Raw genomic sequence first — 26,584 nt, forward strand, 5'->3', positions numbered from 1 at the left:
CTAACTAACGAAATTTTTTGGACCTCGTGTTATTTTCCAATTTTTCTCTTCCGAACATGCTCTAAATCTCTTTAAAAGTTGTGTGGTGTGCTTCAAATCCTTAACACCCCCCCCCCCCCACAAAAAAAAAAAAAAACATGTTTAAAAATGTATTTATGACGCAAATACCCTCTATTTCATTCAAAATTTATTATAAACTTGAAACTTCGTTATTACGCAATAAATAAGACGAAAAGGAAAAGACAAAAAATTGCAAGCAAAGCCTGCCTTCACGGTTTGTCACTGATCTGTTCTGCTGGCAACTTTCTCAAACCCATACATTAACATTATTCTCGTTCTCTCTTTCTCTCTCTTCCAAACCCTTCAGACCTGGCTTTTTCTTAAACCAGGTCTTAACCTCACCTAGCTCCATTTTACTTTTTTTTTTTTTTTTTTTTAATTCCACAAATATTTTTGGATTTTTTTTTTTTTTATATTCCAGTTTCAAATTTCTCAGCTCCACTTCGACAATGAACGACCTCTTAACGGTAATACCTTATTATTATTATTAATATTTAATATTTTAATTCCGAATTTAATTATTTGACGAAATCTGTGTGATTTGGTTGGCTAGTTTGTTTGGGAGCTTCTTGTTTCATTGGATCGTGTTTTAATTAATGGAATATAATATTTTATGTTTGCTTGGATTCAAATCTTCAATGAGCTTGTTTAGTGTGACTGCAGAATTCTTGTACTTTCTTTTTCATTTTTCTCAGCAACCAAATGGGGACCCCTTTTTTTTTTAGTTTGAATTAAGTTGAGTTTGATAATTGAATCCAATAAAATTATGAATAAATAAAAGATGAGTCAGATACTGAGAATTACTATAACATTTTTATTTTTTTGAATAATTATGTGAAAAATTTTCATGGATCTTGTTTTTGTTGGTAATGTGGTGAGATATAAAATAATATTGATTAAGATATATGAATGTTTTTTTTTCTGAAAATTTTAGGGCATTTAATAAGAATATGAATCATATATTTTATATTATTGTAAGGTAAAAAAAAAAAAGAAAAGAAAAAGAAGATGATTTACCTAACTAAGCTAATTACTTGTATTAGGCTCAGTTAAAGTGGAGATCTTAGTTTCATGGGGTCCTTAAATTTGAAGATCTAGAGCTCTTAACTTTCGCATTTCCCTAAGGTTCTCTCAGCAGTCTAATGGTATATTGTTGTGTGTGTTTTTTGAAAGGTTTAAAAAAATACTAGCATACTTGTGATTTCATTGAAATCCTAGTGTGGTTATTTATTTATTTATTTTTCTCTTGAGAGTTTTAGTTTATTTTGGGGTCTCAAATGTCTAGCAGTGTCCAATTTATGTACATGTAAGCGTTGCTCCATTTAGCATTACTCAAATGAATTCTAAGCCACCAAGTTTTGGTTGTGAAATGTACTTCATTAATTCATTTGCAAATATTTTCAACATTCAGGAGAGTAACCAAAAGAAAAAGAAAAAGTTTGATGTAATGAAGTGTGTTCTATGAGTTAAAAAATAAACAAAAGAAAGAAAAAATAAAAAATGAAGAGGTGAAGTCACTTCAACTTTTTGTCACCATACTTTTTTGGTAAGTCTGTCCGTCACTCATAAATCAGCTAAATGCTTGGAAATCCTTTTTCATTCTTAGAGCAATGGATGTAGCTACCTTCCTATATTTAGATTTTAGTTCTCTCACCTTGATGTCAGTTTCCTGTGTATTGGTGCCAGGTGATACATATTGTCATTTTGAATAGGTCGCTAACTAGCAATATCTTCTAATGGGGGAATGGGGCATCATCATAGATTTAGCCAGATATATATATATATATATATATATATATTTTTTTTTTTTTCCAAGAAGTCTTTCACTTTCATCTCAACTTCCAGTGGTGGGCTTTTGGAATTTTGGTTGCATCAATTTTTTTTTAAATTATTTATTTATTTTTTTCAAGAAGTCTTCAATTTCATCTCAACTTCCAGTGGTGGGATTTTGGAATATTGGTTGCATCCTTTTCGGGATCTGCTGGTAGTGATCTCTATAGGGCCCAGAATGCTTTTCGTGTATAAATTTTGGATGCTCAATAATGTACACCTATATCTAAGGAGCAAATTGGTAAAGCATTCACAGAAATGTTCTCTATTTAGGTTTACAAGGTTGAATCTTTTCAGCATGGTTTCCTCACAAGGACCAAATTACCATTTTAATTTGGAATCCTTAGTGTATATGAGAATAATAGATGATTCCAGTACTTCTTTTAGGTACTACAAATTTTTTGAGAATCTAATAAATTCATAGATAGGCTGAAAAGAGCACATTTCCTCCCCTAGCACGTGTTACAAACTTCAAATTTTTGTCAATGTCTTTTATTTATTTATTTTTGTATTTTTTTCTTCAGTCTAGACCATTTTCATGTATATCCTTTCAATGGATCTGAATGGTTTAAAAGAAAAAAAAAGAAGCATTTATGTAGCTGACTGAAGTTTCAGGATTAAGGCTTGTTGGGTTTCTGTTGACTTGATGTTGCAGGACTCATTTGAGATCCCCCAGGGTCAAGCTTCTAGAGGTGGAGATATAGAGCTAGGTGCACAGGCTTCAATGAATTCAGGAGAGCTGGGTTTGGAGAGTTTCTTTAAGCAGGTGCTTTGGCTAGATTTTTGTTTGCCCTGAACTTCTTGGGAAGATAAAAGATCAATGTCATTTTCTTCTTTCTCTTTTTGTATTTATCTTATAATCCATCTGTATATGGGCTTTATCAAACTCATATCCATGGTATTTCCATCTTATGTCTATGACTTTTATACCATATCTTGGTGTCTCCAGGTTACAGAGATTGAGAAACAATATGGGAAGCTGGACAATCTACTAAAAAAGCTCCAGGTAAGGATTTACATATTCCACATTCCGAGCTGGCCAAGGTTATTATGTCATTTACCAGCCTGCCATAACTGTTTTAGCAAACCATGTTTTTAAGATCTATACTACTATTGAATTGGATAATTTGAATTTCTTTTTTTTTTTTTTTTTTTGATAAGTAATAAGATATATTGATAAAAAAGGAACACCCTAGTGCACAGGGAGTGAACAAGGGAAAAGAAATCAAATACAAAAATTGCAAGAGTCTAGGAAAGCAATAAAAGAAGGGAATGATTGATTTTGCAAAGCAAACAACCAATCCCTTAAAGTTCTAAAAAAGAGAAGCTTGAGGTCCAGAATAGATCTCTCAATATCTTCAAAACATCTACTATTTCTCTCCCTCCAAAGACACCACAATAAGCAATGAGGAATGATGGACCAAATATAACCATTTCGATGACGACCAAAGCTGCCTTGCCAACACCGTAACAGCCCCAAAACAGTGTGCGGCATAACCCAAGTTACTCCAAGAAGACCTAAAACCATAGACCATAGATCCATAGCAAAAGGACAATGAAGGAATTGATGGTCAACCGATTCACCATTTCTCTTACACATGTAGCACCAATCCAAAATCCACACCTTCCTTTTTCGTAAATTATCAATCGTCAAGCATTTCCCTAAGGCAGCAGTCCAAACAAAGAAAGCTACTCTAGAGGGAAACTTCTGCTTCCAAATACTTTTCCAAGGAAAACCATAGAAAGTGGTGCCAACTAAAATTCTATAATAATCACTAACCAAGAAACCCTTATCTTTGCTAGGAATCCAACACATTTTATCCTCACCTAGCCCCCTTATAGGAGAACCATATATGGTTTCCATGAAGTCTGACATAGCCTCTAGATCCCAAGCATGCACACCCCTAAAGAATTTCACATCCCAAAAGAGGACACCATTGGTGGACATCATAAGCTTAGCCACACTAGCTTCCTTATTCCTGCAAAATCTGGACAAGTCTGGATATCTAACAACAAGAGATGTCTCTCCACACCACCGGTCTTGCCAAAACTTCACTCTAGACCCATCACCAATATCATACAGAATATGGCGAGAGAAAGAAGGCCATCTCTGACTGATATTTTTCCATAAACCAACACCATAAGGGTCAATCGCAGATCTGGTACACCAGCCCCCCCCTACACACATCTATATTTCATTTCTATCACTTGTCTCCAAAGGGCATCTTCCTCAATCCCAAATCTCCAAAGCCACTTCCCAAGTAAAGCTTCATTGAAAAGTCTTATCTTCCTTATCCCTAAACCACCCGAAGAAATAGGAGCACAAACAGTAGCCCATTTAACCAAATGAATTTTAGGATCATCTTTAAAACTGCCCCATAAGAAATTCCGCTGGAGCCTCTCAATTCGGTTAGCCACACTAGCAGGTATAAGAAATAAAGATAAAAAATAAGTGGGTAAATTAGATAGGGTGCTTTTGATTAGGGTGACTCTTTCTATTTGAGTCAATTTTACACAGCCACTAAAATCTCAAAGATACCTATATAGCCACTTGGAACTTATTTTTCTAGATATATGCTTTAGAAAAATCTTACAAAATATAATGTGAATAAAAGGGAAACATAGTTATAAAATAGTTTGAGGGTAGGGGGGTATGTGTGTCCCATTACACATATGACTGTAAGAGGAAAAATTAGGATGAGACACCCTTAGAGCCGAAGGGGCAGGTACACAGAGAAATTCCCTGCCATGTGCTCTGCGATATGGTGGAGGGCTTGTAGTTCTAGAATAACCATAATCTGTAGCTTGGTTGGACTCCAATACTCTGCCAATGCATTGCTCATAAGAGTTCTGTAATTTGTGTGACTGCAATATTTTACTTACGCGGGGGCTTCATCTCGCTTAACATGTCAAGGCTTTTTATCCTTCCATTGTACCGAACTTTTCACTCACTTTATGTTTGTCTGGTTTTATTATGAGTAGACTATGGAGTAGATATTCCTATTTGCTAGACACCAAGATGTTGGGGGTGTTATCCAACCCAATCCCTTAACCGTAAAAAGAACTATAAAAAAAAAAAATAAATAAAAAAAAAAATAAAATAAAAAGCAGAAGAAAAAGGTAAAATGAAAAAAACGATGCCCAGCCATGCTTACAGTCCCATCTAGTTTCCTAAGGACCCATCGTTGCTGCCATAACCTATCATTGTCATAATCGACCTGGATTGAGAATCCAACCATCATTCAAGCCCACAATTTGATTGTCAAGATCCTCAACTGTTGTCCCCATGAGCCAGGAATGACCCAGAACTGCACTATTGTCAACAGCAAGCCCTGGCGGTTCCAATTTGTCAATTCTTCTGTGCTGCTACACTCACCACCCTTGTCCCATGCACTGTGCTGCTGCCCAAGTCTTGTTGAGGGCATTGCATCGTCTGGCTGTGGACAACTCTCTTAAATTAGTTATTCATACAAAGTTGCCCTTTGCCCATAGGAAGTCTTAAGATGTAAAGCCCAAACCACCCAGGTCAGGTCTGATCTTTCCTTTCTCTTGTGGGCATGACTCAATTTGCTATTTAATTATTTTTCGACATAATTTCATTGTTGTTGGTTAACTGCTGGTTTGTCAATAATTTTCCCTTGATTAAAGAAAAATTATAGTACTTACTAACAATTTTTCTTTGATCATCTTGAAAAAGAAAAAAACAAAAAGAAAATATCAATCAACAACCAAAAGCAAACTGACCCACATCAACTCTAAACCAGTACCCATACCCACAGACCACATCTCACCTTGCCCAAAACTGACAACCCACCCATGCCACACCAAAACTCTGGCCTTACTTTTATCGCCAATTCGGTCTGATTCTCAGACAAAGACGGAACCCCACAGTCACTGGTGGTTCAAGATTTCTGAAGTCATGGTTGACTCCCCTGGCCCAACTGCCATGTCAACACCAATATTTATACCGGAAAATCTTCTCATGTGTCATTGTCGAGTTGTGTTGAAACTACCACAATGCGCCATTGCAAGGTTCACCACGGCACAAATCTATCGGTCTCATCAATCGCTCTTCAGGTAGTGTTTTGGCAGCTGCCTTGCTAGCCATAGCCTTTAATTTCCACCTGTGCCAATTCAAGCATAGCTTGTATTGAGGTCCATCGCAAAGGACCTGTGACTATCACATCAACACCAATCTTCTGCTGCTTGATTTCTTTTAAACAATAATAAATAAATAACAAATAGGAAGGCCCAAAGGCCCAACTGGACGACAAGTGATCTTGGTATGCCCATATGACATTCTGTATACACAACCCATTATTTTGACATGTGTATGCCCAAGAAGTCCAATCGCAAGATGATTAGTCCAGCAGGCATGATTCAGGACTGCACCTAGCAACATCCAGTCTATAGCCCACATCAACAAGTTCAGGTATTGATAACAATTCTTTGTTGGAGTTCATTATACTAGTACACAATGGTGATATGAGAGGCACCTTTGCTTGGTGGTTATGGATTTTCAACATTTGGTTACATGAGACGGACCAATTCTTTGAACAAATAGATTTATCAAATAACAAGAGGATTGGGTTTGCCAAAATAAAACGCAATGGATTACCGGAACGAGATTGAGAACCTTTGCCTTTTGGACAAGCCTGCTCTTACTTATCGGGAAGAAATAAAAGAAAAACTTAAAGTGGAATATCTACCAGTCTTATCAAATGAAATATACTCCCAATCTCATCAAGCTGATTTTTTAGATAAAAGAAACAGTCAGAGACAAGGGAACAAATAGTTAGTAGCACAATTTGAATAAGATAAAATCAGTGTTTGCATAGTTTCTAGTTCTAAGTCTTAGTCTACCATGGAACCAACCCTAGGGAATTTACTAAAGCTGTCCAAGACTTGTCTGCAAAGATCCTCCCAAAGGACAATAGGTAACAATTAAATTACTGATTCCCACACAGGAGACAACTCTGGTAATGAGAACTTGGTGATGAAGGAACATCAAGTGCCTACCACCAAAACATAAGCTGGAGAAGTACACATGCTGACAGATGTTTCTGTAATGCTATAGCAACATAAAGAGTATACCACAAACTCTAAAACAACAAGATGGGACATTTGAATTGTGTGTAGTGGACATAGCCTATTGGGGAGTCACTACTTGATGAAAAGAAATTTATCCAAGAGAGAAAACAATTAAAGGATACATGTGATGTGAAAATTGAGTTTGATGCATATGCGACTAACCAATCCTCCATGGGCCATGAGGAAGAAAAGTTTGATACAATGGTTCTTTCTGTGTATGTATGTATTCTTTTATAAAAGACAAATGGAGGTATTTCAAAAGTAAACAAAATCTTGTATTGCATTGTAATTTCCTCTTCACATAATAGAAAATTGTATGCGGTTTAACTGAGCCTAATGTTTAAAATAGTAAATTATCATTTTATAGTTTTATAGCACATGATAATAGAAGTTACGTAGGGGTAGGGCATTATTGAGAAAATTTGAATCAGCATTAGTTGTAATATCTGATGAGCATCGTATCTTATCCAAAAGAATGCTTAGATGATTAGATGGTGCTACATTCTGAAAATGTTTTCTTTCATGACAAAAGAAAAATGTCAGGTAAAATGTGCTTATGCTCTTATATTCTTGCAAATCTTGTCTGCAGGATGCACATGAAGAGTCCAAGGCTGTGACTAAGGCTCCTGCGATGAAAGGTAATCTCTACTTGTTGCATTTTTGTTGATATTCATGCAAAGTTTGAGTGTTTCATAATTAGGTATGCATTGTTTTATTTTTACTTGCCACATCTATGCTATACCCCAAAGGACTAGTCATGATTAGGATTTTTGATACCTAATGGACTAGTCATTATTTGAGGACTCTGAACGGTGGATCCTTAACATAAAGTCCTTTTTCTTCCATACTCTCCTTGAATGGAGCTTATTCTTACCTTCTTTCTCTTCCTTATCCCTCCCTGTTCTAGTTGATCATTGTAATTTGGGTACTTAATTTTTGCCGCTGTAGTACATTTCCAGTGCTATTCTTTAATAAAAAGTTCTTACGTTATTTATCCCCCCCCCCCCCCCCCAAAAAAAAAAAAAAAAAGTGATACTAGAGGTCTATTTGATATTTACCTTAACCCTAGGGGATCTTTTTGTGTTTTTCCCTTGTTGCTTAGAATAAGCTATGTTTGGATACTTTATTGTGGTTAGCACAAAGCCCAAGTTAATTGATAAACTAGCAATGTGAAGTCAGGTTTGTGGTGTGCATTGATTTTACTTATCAGAAAGATCATATTTTTCATTATTTTATTAATGATTTTCAAGCATTATCTACTATGTTTTTTGAAGTCAAGGCGGAAATTATTTGAAGTTAGCGATTCTTAGTTTGAGGAAATATGGAATAATTGATTTACTTATAAAAAGGGGATTTATTGTTTTTGAGAATCCATTTTTTCCTTAACCTACTTATCTTTTATTTTTGTTTTTCTTAACTCAATAATTATGATGGTTCCTGTCCTTATGTGTAGCAATCAAGCAGCGAATGGAGAAAGATATTGATGAAGTTGGAAAAGTTTCCCGTTACATAAAATCAAAAATTGAAGGACTTGACAAAGAGGTTACACTGTTTGTTGCTTTTGTTGGTTTTAAGTGCATGGGTTGCTCATGTGATGTCCTCACGCCTCCTCTTTCTTTGTGGTCCAGAATTTAACAAATAGGCAGAAGCCTGGTTGTGGAAAAGGAACAGCTGTAGACCGAACGAGAATGGCAACAACTATGTAAGTTACACTCAAATTTAGCCTCTCTCTCTCTCTCTCTCTCTCTCTCTCGTTTCTTTTTCTTTGTGAGCTATGCTATGATGAGACTTGTCAAAAAGGGGAAAACAATTTTGAACTGCATTGTTAGGAGATCACCAATGTTTGCCCCCAAAACATGCTTGGTAGAGACAGTTATGTTTAATTGGCTTTTTTTTTTTTCATTATTTTTATATTATGCAAGGTACAGGTCTTGCAACTTTATGACACCTGCAGGTAGTTGAAATCATCTGATTGGTAGGTTATTCTTAGGGATCTCTCAAGTCTCAACAGATAAAATACCTTAAGTTTCAATTATTAAACCAAGGACATAGGTTTTGCTTGTTCTGTTTGTGAAGTGTTTTTGGTTTTTTTAAATCTGTTGTATGAACTTAACCCCTCCTACTCCTCTCCAAAAAACAAATCCTTTTAAGTTAAATTGGATGTCCATACCAAGATTCTTATTCTATGGTTGGATCTCTCTTACTTTCTGCAGTTTTTATTCAAAATAAAAATGTGTTTTTGGTTTCAATAGAATTTTGCTCTGAAGTCTGAACTGGTCTGGATGAAAGTTCTTACAATGCACTGTGTCAAATCAAATGAGCATTCACATAAGCTGTTAATCACATGATCTATTTAATAGTTTTGTTACTTCTTTAAATGATTTAATAAGTCATGTGATTAAAATACATGTGGATGGTCTTATGAACTGCCATGTAATGGGTTGGAGGAGATACTTCCAACCTGATTTGGAGAAAAACTATCCTTTTTGTTTCTATTTGTTTTAGCTTAAAATGCCAACTTATTTATACTGCCAGCTTATGAACAACTTTTTTATGCTTAACTTGTTATAGGCACTGCTGTACTTTTACACAACTTTTTTTTTTTAATAATAAGGGTGGCAAACTTACTTTGTTAAAGAGTACTCTTTCGAGCCTTCCTACCTTTTTATTATCCTTGTTCACTATTCCTCAAGCAGTGACGGCTAGATTGGAAAGGATTTAGAAGAATTTCCTTTGGGGGACTATTAAGGAAATTTTTAAACATTCTTTAGTTGAGTGGGACAAGGTTTGTTTACCAGTGGAGGTAGTTGGCTTGGGATACGGAGGGTTGGGTTGTTTAACCAAGCCTTGCTCTATAAGTGGTTATGGTGTTTTGGGAAGGAAGTTAACAGGTTATGGTGTCAAGTTATAGCAACCAAATATGGAGTGGGTCGTGGGAGCTAGTGTACTAGGGATGTTAGAGGAACCCATGGTTGTGGTATGTGGAAGAATATTAGAGTAGGTGCTGAGAGTTTCTTTGGCAGGTGTATGTAGTGGGGAACGGCCATCATATTTGTTTTTGGTACAACCCCTAGAGTGGGCCTACTCTAACGGATCTCTATCCAGATCTTTTTGCCTGCTCTGTCTAAAGAAGCTTGGATTTTTGATTTGGTTGTTTCTGCTACAAAAGGGGGTAATAGGAGCTAGAATTTACAATTCTACCTAGCTTTTCACAACTGGGAGTTGGAGTGTTCTACTTTGAGCATCTTTACTCCAATATGCCAAGGGGTGACAGAGATGATACCTTGACTTGGAAGTTGAATCGGTCTGGTGATTTTTTATGTCCATTCTTTTTATAATTTTTTGTCTATTTTGTCTGGCCCTCCTACTGTTTCTTTCGCTTGGAAGAGCATTTGAAGTATAAAGGTACCTAATAGAGTGTCTTTTTATTTTTTTAATGGACGGTTGCTTGGGGTAGAATTCTTACCATTGGTAATCTTGTTCTAAGAGGTCTATCTTTGGCTAATTGGTGTTGCTTGTGTCATTGTGATAAGGAAACTGTGGATCATTTTTTGCTCCATTGTAAGTATGCTTCTGCTTTGTGGTGTGAAGTTTTTTTGATGTTTGGGATCCAATGGTTGATATCGAAGATAGTAGCCTCTCTTCTTTTTGGATGGTGGAATTGGCTAGGGAAGCACTTTTCTAAAATTTGGAATATGGTTCCAACTTGTCTTATGCGGTTAATTTGGTAGGAATAGAATACTCGTACTATTGAAGATACTGTGAGATTTGCAGATGTTTTGAAGTCTTTGCTAATTGGGACTTTGGTTCAGTAGTCTAGAATTTGGGGTTTTACACAATGTATCTCCATTTATGATTTTCTACTTCTGTTCGTATCTCTTGTATTTGTTATAAGCACAAAGTTTTCGCCATCGTGAACATGCTGTTCTTTTTATGCAATAAAACTTTGATTACCTATCCCAAAAAAAAAAAAAAAAAAAAAAAAAACCAATAAAATTAAGCTCATCCAAACACACTGTGATCAGTAAAACAAAAGTAACAAGATAATTATTAGAGTTTGACTAGTAAATTTGATACATAAATATTGAAAAAGAACATTCCAAATGTGAATCCCTAAATTGATTCCAATAGGACCACCCTATAGATGATATGAATAAAATAATGTGCAACTGTTGGATAAGTCAATGAAAGAGTCATTTGTTGTCTTTCTGTTTGAATTTTGCATGATTTATTTTCATGGGGTTGGAATCTTTTTATTCACCATCTTTGATATAATTTCTTGTCTCAATGGATTCTATTAATCAAGACAACCAAATATGACTTCTTGTCTGTGATATTTTGTTACAGTTCCTTGAAAAAGAAGTTGAAGGATAAGATGGCTGAATTTCAGGTTGGTGATCAGACATTTTCGTTGGATGGTATGTTTCCCTTTTATTGTTTTTATGCAATCTCAAATTTACAGTTCTTAAAAATGTATGCAGACTTTACGGGAAGCTATCCATAAAGAATATTGCGAGGTTGTTGAGAGGCGTGTCTTTACAGGTTTGAACCTTCATTTGTTACTGATCAATGGCCATATATCTGCTGTTTGATTTGCATCTTCCATGAAAAGGAGTTAACCTCTTTGAATGTCTTGGTGTCATGATTGTCAGTAACGGGCACAAGAGCTGATGAAGAGGTGACATTTGTTCCATTCTTGAAAATTCCTAGTAAACCTATAACCTTTTTAGGTCTTTTCCTGATTACTTGAACAATGATCAGACAATTGAGAGATTGATTGAGACTGGAGACAGTGAACAAATTTTCCAGAAGGCAATTCAGGAACAAGGGCGAGGCCAGGTTAGTCACTCCTTTTACTTCAAATTTAACAGTAAGTTTCTATGTGAAGATAAATTCGTTTAAATTGGCCACGCCTTGTTTTGTATTCTTTGGTTGTGTTTGCAGATAATGGCCACAGTGGCAGAAATTCATGAGCGTCATGATGCAGTTAGAGAAGTGGAGAGGAAGCTTCTCGACTTACAACAGGTATTATTCATTTTTTGCATTGATCTGTATCAGCCTATTAATTTATATTATTCCACTGCCATGCAGCCCAGATTTCAATGCCAATATGGTTAAATGGGAAAATTTTTGTGACCTAAATAACAATTTACTTTTTGAATTTTGCTTTATTGGGGTTCTCTACCATCTCTACATTGTCAATGATGAGTTTCTTATGCTCATGCAAACCTGAGTTTAGTCAAAGTAGCTCTTGAGCTTAGTGTTTTGTCATATTGTCATCAAGCCCTACCTGGTGGTCAAAAACAGTCATATAGCCTTATTTGACTTTCCAGTCAAACTAGATTGTGAAGCCAAAGTGTTAAAGAGGCTCTTTAGGCAAAGTTAGTGGCCTAAAAACAATCAATCAGGATGTACAGTCATTAAAGAGACTTGAGTTGATTAAAGACATACTACATTTTAAATTCCGTTGTCCAAGTGATAGCAAGCAAGAGCAAAGGCTTGTGGGTGTCCCCTCCAGTCTAGAATTAAGGCCTCAGAATCATTAGCTAATAGGCTTTGTCTCATGCCTTTATTCATTCATGATTCAATGGCTTGGTGTCTTAGGCATAAAAGAGATACATCAATCTTTTTGCCAATACACTCAAGGGCCATAGGTATGGACACAATTAAGGATCTAGCTCTTCCAGAGTGGTTTCTCATTGATGGCTCAGGCCCCTCTGGTAGGAGAAGAGTCAAACAAGGTGGTGCAGACAATAGAGTTTGAAAAAACACAAGATTAAATACCAAAATATTTAAGAACTGTGGTCTAATTTCGATATGATGCTTTTTGGCACATTTCATAAGCTATGTTAGTTATTATTGAATCTTAGTATTAAGAATTATTTTTTTGGAAGCAAAGTTAACTTGGGTCTTTGTTGATAACTATCAATGTTTGTGGGTACATCACCTTGAAACTAAGGGGTGAAAAAACTTAGGACTTCCTTGAGCGGCACTATCATATCATCTATTTTTTTTGCATGTCTAGGCAGGGCATGGGCTGTCCTATTTCCAGTTCGTAGTACATGTTGAATACTCCATCTGCGTAATGACTGCCTAGTGTTATTTTTATCTTTCTTTATTTCACATTCCATTTATTGTTTTAACACCAAAAAACCCATCAAATATATTCAAGATTCAATCTTTTCTTTACCTAAACCCTTAAACATCAAACCTTATTCAAACGCCTCAAGATATCATCAACAAATCTAATTTAGTGCTGAATCCCTAAAGATCCTTCATCACAAGACCCACCAGAGAGAGAGAGAGAGAGAGAGAGAGAGAGAGGAACAAAAAAATGGCATGTGTACTTTAGCTGTCTAGGTTAGTAATGACTGAGTCAAAGAGTCAATAATAAAGTTGTGCAAGCTTATAGTCACATGGGGAATGTGCGTAGCAGTATTGTTACGCATCTCTACTTGCTTATGAAATAGGAGACTGGAGTCCAAATTCATTCTCAGTCTCGTCAAGGAATCATATAGCTTACTAAAACACAAATTATGTTTTTGTATTGAAGTCATCTGGCAAAGGCTTTCATTGCTTTCTTGGGTATTTTGTAGTATGAGACCTGCTGTGTAATGGATAATGAGCTTTTGTCCAAGTCCAAGAGTAGTGATCCTTTTTAGCAATACTCAATCTTCTTCAAAGTTTATGTTAATTTATTCCTTTCTTTGTTGGCAACTCAAGATTTTATTTTTTTATTTTTAAATTAAATGGGAGATAACTCAAGTTTTATGATTAGTTGAGAGGAAAGATTATTGCCAGTTTTTAAATATAAGTAGATATGGACCATCTTTTGAAATGCAATAAAATGTAGAAAATCTGTCTATTTGTGCTTATGTTGGGCTTAGCGATTATGGTTTATGTTTGTGGTTTGTAGCAGAATTTCAGATGATAGGTTTATTGAATTCTGTGAAGTACAGATATTTCTGGATATGGCGGTCTTGGTGGATGCACAAGGGGAAATGCTTGACAACATAGAGTCACAGGTAATTGAATTATTCTCTCAAAAAATTATTCTTCCATGAATTTCTTTGAGGAGTTGACAGTTTAAAGCAACATGGAGTGACATTGTTTGGGCAGATAACATAATTAACCGTGTATGTATGTCTTCACTCTCCTTTTCAGGTCTCAAGTGCAGTAGATCATGTGCAGCAAGGGAATACTGCCCTCCAAAAGGCCAAGAAGCTACAGAAGAACTCCAGGAAATGGATGTGCATTGCAATTATCATCCTTCTTATCATTGTTGCAATCATTGTTGTGGCCGTAATCAAGCCGTGGAGTAGCAACAAGGGTGCTTAGTGCTTTATCATTTGAATGTATAAATGTATGAGTTGCATACCATAGATAACTTTTTGAAGAGCACCCAGGCGACCCAACATTTTCATCTAATTATTTGCAGTCCATGCTTCAAACCTGCTTCTTGTCATCCATCTATTTTATAATTGATCAAGTGTGTATTAGTTTTAATTAAAAATGTAAAATGTTATGCCCTATATATATATATATATATATAGTATTGATTTTTATTGTGAAAAGATGACTTTCCTAAGGTCAAATAGGTTATTTGTCCAGTGAAAGGTATTGTGTTGTTTCAATTTGGCATGACTACAGAAATAAAATTCCTGCCACTTACGTGACAATACTAGGATGATCCCTAGCTTCAGGGCAAGAGAACTGAGTAGGGGCTAGAACGAATTGCGCTGGCTGAATTATGACCTTAAAAAACAAAAATTAGGGATATTTTTGCTATGAATTTATTAAAAGAAAATTGTTTATTTATCCTTAATGGAGAATTGGTGTCTTATATTTTAACACTACCAAGTCTCTGTAATTCTTTGCGTAGTTGGTGAGCTCAACAACTCACGTGCTTCCTTTGGGTACAACCAAAGGCGATGGCAAGTAGGGGTGTGTAGAAAATTCACCGACCTGCCAAACTTGACCTAACCTAACCTGATCTACCGGGTTGGTGGGTTGGGTTGGGTTACAAAAAAATTTTTTATAGCGGGTCGGATTGGATTTGGGTCATTAAATTACAAATCCGTCACACCTGACCCGACCCGACCCATCCATATTTAATATATATTTAAAATATATTATATATTTAATAATTAAAAAAAAAATCAATTGTAGGGCACTTATATATATATATTTAATAATTTTTTTAAAAAAAAAACAGTTGTAGAGCAGCATTTCCTCGGTTCCTCTTACTAATACTAATTTAATATATATATATAATATTATATCATTAATTAAAAATTTTAAATAATCGGTTCTTTCTATATTATATAAAAGCCAATTAGTTCACACAAATCCTAATAAATTACTATTGTTGTTTAGTCATTAGTGTTTATTGCCATTAAGAAGTTACATTGATACTAATTTTTAGGTTTTTTTAATATATTAATATTAATATTTTTTCTACTCAATTTAATAATAATAATAATAATAATAAAATTTTCAAATCCATGGGTTCAACCCGACCCATGTGGGTTGGGTTGGGTTGAATTTTTTTTGACCCACTATAATGGGTTGGGTCAAAAAATCCCCTCAACCTGACCCAACTTGATCCACGCACACCCCTAATGGCAAGTGTATGTCACCAAAAGCCTTGGTAAGTGTCTTTTACCAAAAGTAATAGGTAAGTTTGAGTTTGGGAATTAACATTTTCAATAAATTAGAGGTAAGATTGTATATCATTATTACATTTCTCAGACTTTGCAAAAGTTGAAATTTTGTGCACTAAGTATGACCACCGAGTCATTGTTGTGTGGTGTGCCCCCATCTCCTTTTTATTTTATTGTGTGTGTAAAACTGTAAATGCTTACTGCCATTCCGAAATCTTATTAAATAATTGGTTGTGCTGCTTTATTATGGTATACTTGGATGAAATAAGCTGAATCAACAAATAGGATACGTTCTATCACTTCAATATCCCCAAACCTAGTTGACAATGCATTGCAATGCAACTTGACATGTTTGAACCCGATGATTGGTGAGTCTTGATAACGGTTTTATATAATACTTCCTCCGTTCCAGTTTGTTTGTCCTCTATTCTATTTTGAGATGTTCCAAAATATTGTCATGTTTCTAAAATTGAAAGTCATTAATTTACTAATGTTTCTATTATGCCCCTACTTTATTTCCAAAACCATTTGAAAAGAAAACCAACAAATATTGGGTTTTTAAATTTTGATTAAAAAGACAAACTAGAATTTGTATTTGAAGTAATCCAAAACTGCTTGGAGCCAATACCCAATGGTTTTTGTATTGTGGTAGTTGTAGATTTTTCAAATTTGATTAAGAGGATAAGTTACAATTTGTGTTGTGTAATTTCAAAAATGCTAATACTAGTAAGGAGCAAATTTTTGTGCCTGTAATTTCAAATTTAATATTCCAATTTTTTGATAAATTTATTCAATGGTAGTTTTGGAAATTTATACATTTTTTTTAAGGCAGACAAAACAATAAATAATGTTCCCTTAAAAAGTTTGATTTTTGAAATAAGACAAACAAATTTGGACGAAGTGAATAGCAATTTTCTTCAAGATTACTAGTTTTATGCCTGTTCGATGTACAAAGTGATTTAAATTATATTATAAATATAATTGTTAAGGATCTTATAGCTCAATTGGAACTTTTCAAGGTTCAAATCAAATCTCCCTTCCCCAATGTAACTATCGAATAAAAAATAATAATTAATGTAAATTAAGAAAATATTTTACTAGTATCATAGAAACTTAGAATAAATTAACAATCGTAATAATTAATAAACCACGTGATAAAATTATATAATTGTTTGATCCAATATAAAAGTATAATAGTAGACGGTATAATTCTTTGATTTGAATTACAACTGAATTTGTGTTAATTGTTTTAGAATGATGCTATATACGCCACAATTTTTATTTATCTAGTCAGACATTTTCTAGCTGAAGAGTAGCTATCAATTCTTGGTCTTTCGTATTACGCAATGGTACATATCCTCCTTGTAGCTCACTTCTCAATGGGAAAACTTGTTTTTATTCGATTTAGACAATCACTCACTCTATAATTTGCATCTTTTGTTAAATTCTTGGGTGCAATGTTGTAAATAAGTGGCTTAGAAAGAAAGAAAAGTTATTCTAAGGGAGGCTATTCAAATCAGCGTGAATTACAAATAAAATGTCTAGTGATACATGAAAAATGCGAAGAAAGTAAGGGAGTCAATCTCGTACCAAAGGCTGTACCAATTTGACCAGTGGAACAATATATTTCGATATCGGTCAATACCGGTGTACCGTTTCGGGTTTACCGTTATTTTTTATATTTATAAATATATATATATATATATATATGTATGTGCGTGTATATTATAACAAATATAAAAGTTTACCATAAAACATTATCTCAATTCAGAACAAATTTATAGTTTTAGACTTTAGCTTCAATTAAAAGAAAAAAAGAAAAAAAAAACAATATAAAAAATAGAAAGCTTAATTGTTCATTGCATACTAAGAAAACAAATAATACTAATAAGTTAATGCAAATAAGTTACCATTCTGTCTTTACAAAAATTCAAAAATTACAAAACTAAAAAAAAAATAAAATAAAATAAAAAATAAACTTTTTCTGTACCGGTCGGTATTACCCAAAATTGGCCAGTACGACCAGTATTTAAACCGGTATAAAATGTTGGCGTTTTAATATTGATATACATACCGGTATGGTACATACCGGCCAATACCGGTACAGTATTAACTACATTGGAAGCGAGACAAAATATGTCATTGACAATCTGTCCAAAAGGCGCCAAAGAGTAGCTGCTGTTCTTCAAAACCTTGATTAAAATTTCTGAATCTCCCTCAAGGACAATGTTATCAAACCCTAGCTCCAACGATAGTTCAACGGTCCTTCGTGCTGCTAATGCTTCTACTTCAATGACCGTGGATGATAGCTGAATGAGCTCAGATAGTGACACCATCACAAATCCTTCCTGGTTACGTAGAAAGATGATCAGTGAAAAGAGCCAACTTTTTTTTATTTGTAGCATAGTATTGCACTAAACAAACCAACTATTGTGGAACAAACAATGATGAAAACTATATATCTATAGCATAAGAAAAAAATAAAAGTAAATTCTTTTATTATATATCTAATTTAAAAAATATAAATAAATCCAACGCTCAAATGAAGAAAAATTTGACAATAATAAATCGAATATATATGTCTATCTAAAAAAGCAACAAATGACTTACCATTCCGTTAAAAATAATAAAATAATAAATAAAAATGACATGCCATCATACATAAATACCATTTTTTTTTTCCATTTTGTAGCCAGACTAAAATGACACCCAATATAGTATTGATTACTTTACACTATACTATTAAGTAAGAAAACCACTTAGCATCCCGGACTTGCTCCTCAAGTACACTTAATAATTTCTTGCATTTTGACATTTACAACTTATATTTTCAAGGAGATAGAAAAATTCATCCACGTATTAAAATAGGATTACAAGAAATAATAACGAATAATTCTCTATATAATAATTAATGTTTTTATAATACTGTCTACTTATAATATTTACAAAATTTATAAATAAAAAACCGAGCAACTAGTAAAGGAAAAAGATTGATAAGAACAAGAGATAGGTTTTATTGAACAAAATCTATTGATGTTTACCGATCAAAGTATCAAACAATGCATTTGCACTATCTTTTATGTCACTGCCAAAATCAAATATCATACTAAGTTAGAGTGAGTCATTGGTATCCATGAATCATGATATTGTGCCACTAAATCAATTGATTAACTGCAATCAAAATCATAAAACTTTCTGCCATTAGGCGTAAGTGGGTGCTGTAATCTAAGAAAGAAAAAGAAATGCTCAGAAAGTTGCAAACATAAACCAATAATAATTATGGTGAGAGTCTTATATTAATTAAAGAATAAGAACAGTTGAAGCTCATTCAAATAGAAAAAACTATACAGCTTATGCATAGGGTAATAAAATATGAAGGGAACTCCGTAACTCATAGTGTCGAATCTGTTATAGATTGAGCATCAACAGCTAAAGAATGAGCTGCTATATGGAATTCTTAGCAACCAAATGAAAAGAATATTCCATTGGACTAAAGCCAAGTAAAAAGACTTGAATTTTGATCAAAACTAGAGGGTACAATTTGTAATTTAGCCTTTTCTTTTTAATTGTTACACCTTTTTTTTTTTCTTTCTCAAATTCCTAATCATGAAAGTTAGGCTACAAGATATTTGAGAAACTACTTCAACAATTTTTTTTAAAAAGAAAACTTTAATAATTTTATTGGTTAGTGTAAGGACACGATTTGGTGACGAACCTAAACAGTATTGGGTTTGTACGTAAAAGGCCCAGACAATATGATTTGTAGAGCGTGGGTGTAAAGAGCTAGATTAACGGTGGTATCTACCTCCAAAATTTTCTTTCAAGCCCATACCATGTTTTCCTTCTCTTTTGTTGGTATAATCAACGTCTTTTCTTAAATCCCTAGTGTTACTCTCTCTCCCTCTCTTCTTCCTTCTTTCTCTTCAGTTTTGTGAGTGTTCTCCTTTTTTTCTCGATCCCCTTCTTCATGTTCCTCTTTTAGTTTATATACTCCCCTTCGCGATCCATCTTCACCGAACACGTGTAGATTGTGCCCGGGGGATTTCTTTCTGTCCCATCTGGCGCCTCCTGGAACTTCCTATGGGCAGCTGTAAGGCTGCTTTCCTGCTGCTCAGGTATCATCTCCACATTAATGCGGCCAGAGAGTTGGTTGAGAGGTCATTAATGCGGAGGCAGCTATAGTTTCAGATATTTGTTGGCCTTATCTCTTTCATCTTTAGTCGGCTACTCTACCCCTTGAGATGACCTACTTCTGAGGTCTGATCGTGGTGATACCACGTCCTGATCGTCTTCGAACGCGATCGTCCTCGGACGCATACTGCCGAGGAGGATGGCGTCCTCGGACGGGTGCACGACCTCGGATGGGCCACTGGCCCAACAATCCTCAACCAATTCTGAATCCTATGGGCCTATCGACCGAATGATCCCCACAATAGCCCCTCAAAATCCTACTTTTCGACTCCTCAGGAGAAAAGGTGGGTTTTGACGTCATGAGCCTGCACCTGTGCGCGTTTCGGGGCATGCCCCTGACGCTTCAGCGCCCCGATTTTGGCAGCATTAAATTCTGACAACTCCCTTGTCTCCCACGTTCGACGGTTAGATCCAAATCGAACGGTAGGGGGCTTCTCTTGTTTTGTGAGCGGGAATTTCGCCGCTCACAATCTTCACATGACTATAAAGGCGTTCCCAGATTAAACCTGTACCTTACCCTTAATGGTTACGCGGTTCCAAGGCCTATACACTGAACCTGCCTTCTTCCTGTCTTCACTGTTCTCCTGGCGACTACAAATAATCGTACGTTGTCCGAGGTCCTTCCTTTGAACCTGTAAGTCCTCTCGAAACTTTTACCATTTTTATTCAAAATCAAAAAGTTTTTTCTCTACTAAGTTTCTTTAGAAAAAAGAAAAAGAAAAATGGGGAAGCAGAGGAATCCCTTTCGGTGTCTCGTCGACTCCGAGGAGGGTATTAGAAACTTCCGCATGGAGTACAGTATCCCACCAACGGTAGGGATGAGGTATGCGGCCCAAGGGGAGTGGGTTGACGCCAGGCAAACTGGGGAAGTGGTTATCCCCATGATCGCCTTTATTGAAGGAGGGATGACCATCCCCATGGGTAGTATCACCAGGGGTTACCTTAATTTCTTTAGGCTATCCCCCACCCAATGCGCCCCCAATATGTTTAGGATTCTGGGAAGTATAGACGCTCTGAATCAGAGAATGGGTCTAGATCTATCCCATCACGACGTGAATTGGGTGTACAGCCTTCACCGCTTAGCTGACCAGGACTACTATCTCAAGTCGAGATATCCTGAAGTAAGGTTGATTCAGTGCCTTCCTACTTCAAATAAGCACCTAAAAGAAGATTTCCTCATTTTTTCTGGGGAATGGCATGATGGTCTATCTTGCCCGACTGTGGAGGGAACGCCAGGTGGGTGCGAAGTTATAGACCTATGCTACTTAGCTCATAATCACATTTTAATCACCTTTACTATTTTCGCGTCTCGCAACTTTTAACTTTAAAATCAACGGTCTTGCAGATAGACGCTACACAAAGCCCAATCTCAGATTGGTCAATAAAGCAAGCCTAGACAGATTATTGAGAGCTGAAATATACGTGAACGAGGCTGATGGTCAATTACGAGCAGCACATTTAATTCTCGGATATACCCCCCTTTCTTTTGGCTTTCAGGCGCCGAAGTGCGTGATTAGGGCACGCGATCCTCGGCTTCGCCGTATCAGTGTTGCCTACGAAGGATTCATTGTCCCCAGGGTATTCCACTTCCCGAACACACACCTCTCACAGAACCTCTTTCCGTGGCCAGCGTCTCAGCGGGGTTTTCTTTACCCTCACCTTCCCTCAAGAAAAAGGGCACCAATAGGAGAAGGAAAAGGGAAAAAAGTAAGCAAACCGTTGTAACAGTATCGGAATCCACGGACGATTTTGAGATTTTCGATCAGCCCTCAAACCCCAAGGAAAGTTCTGACGAGATGGGGGTGAAAAGGATACCCCAAAAAAGCCTAATGGAGCTGATAGGAGGTCAACAGGGAAAGTCTGCACCTGCCCAAACAGTACCATCCCAGGTTTCATCTCTTCCAGCCAGGTCTCCTCCTCCAGTCCCCCGCCACCCTCCTCAATCATCCTCGCAAACAGCACCGCCAAGCATTGCCGAGCCAGAGAAGCGCAGAGAGCAAAAAAGTAAGGGGGTGGCAGATGCGAGCAGATCCCGCCCCACTCGAGAGGAAGATGTCCAACGAGCGGCGAAACAGCAGAAAACCAGACAATCTTCTACGCGGGGCCAAGAGAAATCCGATTCCCCACATCCCGATTCACAAGCATGGCTGCCAGTTCCTATGCTCGGTGGGGAACCCCTGCGAAACGATGCCTCTGTAAGGGATTATAACGGCGGCATAGGGTGTCATGTGGCCTCGGCCATAGAGGAGGCCTTGTTGCTCCCAAAGGATATGGCCGAGCTAAAGAATGTGAGGAAGAATCAACTCATCCTTGACAATAAACGATATTTGGGCATGGTGGGAAGCTATCTTTTATACTGCTTCATTCTGTGACTGCTACTCACTAATGCGTACTTTTCATTAACTATAACACTAACTCACCCCCCCCCTTTTTATTTTTTACAGATCATCCAAAATACCTTCAAGCTAGATGAGATGCTCAATGCTTGTTCTAACCAGCTAGATGGTGAAAGGAAAAGAAGGGTAATGGCTGTTCAGACCTTGTCCAAATCTGAACAGGATCTAACCGTCGCAAGGAAAAAGCTACTGGTCGAGGAAGAAGCTCGCAAGAGTGCTGAATCGTCATCAGAAGGCTACCAGAAGCAGGCCGAGGAACAGGCCAAGCTTCTGCGCGAGGCGAATGCCGAGCTGAAGAAGACTCAGGAGCAAGTTCTTGTTCTTAAGAAGCATCTAGAAGAAACTCAGAGGTTAAGGGAGACAGCTGAAAAACTTAAAGAACAAGCCGAGAAAGCAAAAATCGAGTCTGAGAAGGCAAAGGATGAAGCCGAGCAGAGGGGCTACGAAGTCGGGATAGCTGAAACTGAGAAAGCGTTAAGAGCCGAAGTTCCAGAGGTTTGCCGTATTTTCTGTGCGAGAACCTGGAGCGAGGCTCTTAACCGCGCTGGGGTTGAAGCCTCATCTGAACTACGTAAGCCAGAGAACGTATACTACCCCGAAGCGATACGCCCCTCCGCTCCTCAACCACACCAAGCTGATATTCCAGCCCCAGCTATTAACCCCAGCGAGGAGGTTTTACCTCGCACCTCCTCTCCAGGAGCTTCCCCAAGCAAATCCATCACTGCTTCGAAGACCTATACGATCTCACAGGGTTTTCAACAAGAATTGGACTCCACAATTCAATCGGCTGGGGGCATCATCAAAAAGTAAAAAGATAGAAACTGCTTTGTAATTTTAGTTTAGACACTTAATAGAGGACTTTCTTGCTTACTTTCTTATCATTCTAATGGTTCTAAGTTATCTTTACACTTACTTACTTTGTCGTCGTAATTTTGGATGGATTTATTTCAGACGCCTCTTTCATTGTACGCCAATCTTGCATTTGAAGCTCTCTCTTTCTGACTCCTTAACGAATGTTCATAAGGCATTACTTTTACTAGGATTATGATTTAGAAAAACTCATCACCACTTTTTCTGCCGTTTAATAATTCAATGCACAACTTAGCAGGTAAGTTTCTACCGAATTAGTGGTCTAAGAATTTGACATAACATAGTTTCTGTTTAGCAATTCAGTATGAATGACAGGATGTTAATTTCCACTAAGTTTGCGGTCCTGGGACCTGGCATAACTCGGTTTCTGTTTAACGATTAAGTATGAATGATAGGATGTTAATTTCCACTAAGTTTACGATCCAAGGACCTGGCATAACTCAGTTTCTGTTTAACAATTCAATATGAATGATAGGATGTTAATTTCCACTAAATTTGCGATCCAAGGACCTGGCATAACTCAGTTTCTGTTTAATAAGTCAGTATGAATGATAGGATGTTAATTTCCACTAAGTCTGCGATCCGAGGACCGGCATAACTCAGTTTCTGTTTAACAATTCAGTATGATAGGATGTTAATTTCCACTAAGTCTGCGATCCGAGGACCCGGCATAACTCAGCTTCTGTTTAACAATTCAGTATGATAGGATGTTAATTTCCACTAAGTTTTGCGATCCGAGGACCCGGCATAACTCAGTTTCTGTTTAACAATTCAGTATGATAGGATCTTAATTTCCACTAAGTTTTGCGATCCAAGGACCCGGCATAACTCAGTTTCTGTTTAACAATTCAGTATGATAGGATGTTAATTTCCACTAAGTCTGCGATCCGAGGACCTGGCATAACTCAGTTTCTGTTTAACAATTCAGTATGATAGGATGTTAATTTCCACTAAGTTTGCGATCCGAGGACCTGGCATAACTCAGTTTCTGTTTAACAATTCAGTATGATATGACAGGATGCGGAAATCATAGAATGCATATTTGACGTAAGTTAAAAGAGAATATTTGAATTAAAACTTCTTTACTAATAATAATACCTTCTGAGATTATTTACATTCCAAGGATGGAGTACAGGTTTTTCGTCTAGATCCTCTAGATAATAAGCCCCTATTCCAGCTACAGAAGTAATTCGATACGGTCCCTCCCAATTGGGTCCCAGTTTTCCCCAGCTTGGATTCTTAGTGGCCCCCAGGACCTTTCTTAGCACCAGGTCGCCTATGGCTAATGGCCTCATCCTCACATTGCTATTGTAGCACTGCTTGAGTTTGTGCTGGTAGTAAGCTAGCCGAACCATCGCGCTTTCCCTCCGTTCTTCAATCAGGTCTAAACTTTTTTCCAACATCGCATCATTATTACTCGAAGAGAATGCACTGGTCTTTAATGTTGGGAATCCAGTTTCCAGCGGAATAACGGCCTCGGCTCCATAGGTCATGGAGAAAGGAGTTTCTCCCGTCGAACGCCTGGGCGTTGTCCGATACGTCCAAAGCACATGTGGGAGTTCCTCCACCCATCTTCCTTTCGCGTCGTCTAGTCTCTTCTTAAGCCCATGGACAATGACTTTGTTAACAGCTTCAGCCTGCCCATTGCCTTGCGGATAAACTGGAGTGGAATATCTGTTTCTTATTCCCAGTTCTGAACAGTAATTCCTAAAGGCATTGCTATCGAACTGGAGCCCGTTGTCCGAAACAAGAGCTCGTGGGATTCCAAATCGCGTAACAATGTTCTTCCAGACAAACTTCTTCACATCTATGTCCCGGATGTTCGCCAAGGGTTCAGCCTCAACCCATTTGGTGAAGTAGTCTGTGCCGACCAGCAGGTACTTCTTGTTTCCTATAGCTTTAGGAAAAGGGCCGACGATGTCTAGCCCCCATTGTGCAAAGGGCCAAGGACTTGAGAGAGGGTTAAGAACTCCTCCAGGTTGGTGAATATTCGGAGCATATCTTTGACACTGATCGCACTTCTTAACGTACTCCTGCGCTTCTTTCTGCATATTCGGCCACCAATAACCTTGCGTCAGTGCTCGGGATGACAGGGATCTTCCTCCTGTGTGGCTTCCACAAATACCCTCATGCAATTCTTCCAGGATTAATTCTGCTGCCTCGGGAGACACGCAGAGCAAGTATGGCCCAGAGAAGGACCGTCTATATAGCTTTTTATCTTCGGATAACCAGTACCGAGGTGCACTCCTTCGTATTTTCTCAGCTTCTACCTTATCTTCGGGCAGCACATCACTGTCGAGAAATTTTAATATAGGGTCAATCCAGCACGGCGTCAAACTAGCTTGACGAACTTGGCAAATCTCCTTTTCTGGTGAAGTGGGAGTATGCAAGTCTTCCACGATAATTACCCGAGGGAAATTTCGTGCTGAGGAGGTGGCAAGGGTCGCTAAGGAGTCCGCGTGGGTATTCTCGCCTCGTGGAATATGTAATACGTCGAACGACTCGAACTCTGTTCGTATATGCCTAACCCGGTTCAGATACCCTTGCATTCTCGGGTCTCTGGCCTCCAACTCTCCAGTCACCTGGCCAACGACCAGCTTCGAGTCCGAGAACAGTTTTACTGCCTTTCCACCCATTTTACGGACCATACTCATTCCCATTATCAGAGCTTCGTACTCTGATTCATTGTTAGTAGCTGAGAACCCCAGCCTTAGCGACTTCTCAATGATGACCTCTTCGGGAGATATCAGGACCAATCCCAGTCCAGCTCCCCGTTGGTTTGCGGCCCCATCCACATATGCCCTCCATACCGGCCCTCCTGGCGCGGATATTATGCCAACCGATTTTTCATCCATGTGGTCTTGACTCCTACTAACTTCCTCAGGGCACTCAGCGAATTCCGCTACTAGATCGGCGAGTACTTGACCCTTCACAGAAGTGCGGGGCATGTATTTGATGTCAAAAGCACCCAGAATCGTTCCCCACTTGGTAATTCTGCCGGTATAATCAGCACTTCTAAGTATGGATTTGAGAGGTAATTGGGTCAAAACAACTACAGTGTGAGCTTGAAAATAGTGTGGGAGTTTACGTGTCGCATGGACGACCGCCAGTATGGCCTTCTCCAACGACAGATATCTCACCTCCGCTTCATGGAGGGATTTACTTACATAATATACCGGCCTCTGGACGCCATTGTCTTCTCGCATCAAGACAAAACTGACTGCGTGTGGAGCTACCGTCAGATAGGCATACAATATCTCATCCACTTCAGGGCTAGACATGATCGGCGGTTTGGATAAATAATTTTTCAACTGCTGGAACGCCTCAACACACTCCTCGGTCCATTCGAATCCCTGCCACTTATGTAACAGACGGAAGAAAGGACGACACCTTTCGGCTGACCTGGAAATGAATCGGTTTAACGCAGCTATCATCCCCGTCAACCTCTGCACTTCCTTTGGATTCCGGGGCGCTTGCAAACTG

At 37.5% G+C, this 26,584-nt stretch overlaps 1 protein-coding gene across 2 annotated transcripts; it reads left to right on the top strand.

Moving 5' to 3' along the window:
* The first annotated feature begins 228 nt into the window (after window positions 1-228).
* LOC115953485 (syntaxin-132-like) lies at window positions 229-14,480 on the top strand. Of its 2 annotated transcripts, none has more exons than XM_031071166.1 (14): window positions 229-389; window positions 482-527; window positions 2,546-2,656; window positions 2,840-2,896; window positions 7,571-7,619; window positions 8,435-8,523; window positions 8,610-8,683; window positions 11,329-11,371; window positions 11,463-11,523; window positions 11,634-11,659; window positions 11,743-11,820; window positions 11,926-12,006; window positions 13,941-14,006; window positions 14,146-14,480. In XM_031071166.1, the coding sequence occupies exons 2-14, from the start codon at window positions 510-512 to the stop codon at window positions 14,317-14,319; spliced, it is 927 nt and encodes a 308-aa protein (XP_030927026.1). In that variant the 5' UTR covers window positions 229-389; window positions 482-509; the 3' UTR covers window positions 14,320-14,480. The 2 variants fall into 2 exon arrangements, with proteins under 2 accessions (XP_030927026.1, XP_030927027.1); XM_031071167.1 differs by having other exon boundaries at window positions 241-274.
* Window positions 14,481-26,584: the final 12,104 nt, after the last annotated feature.

Source organism: Quercus lobata, chromosome 7 (genome assembly GCF_001633185.2).
Source record: "Quercus lobata isolate SW786 chromosome 7, ValleyOak3.0 Primary Assembly, whole genome shotgun sequence".
In the NCBI taxonomy this organism is placed as follows: domain Eukaryota; kingdom Viridiplantae; phylum Streptophyta; class Magnoliopsida; order Fagales; family Fagaceae; genus Quercus; species Quercus lobata.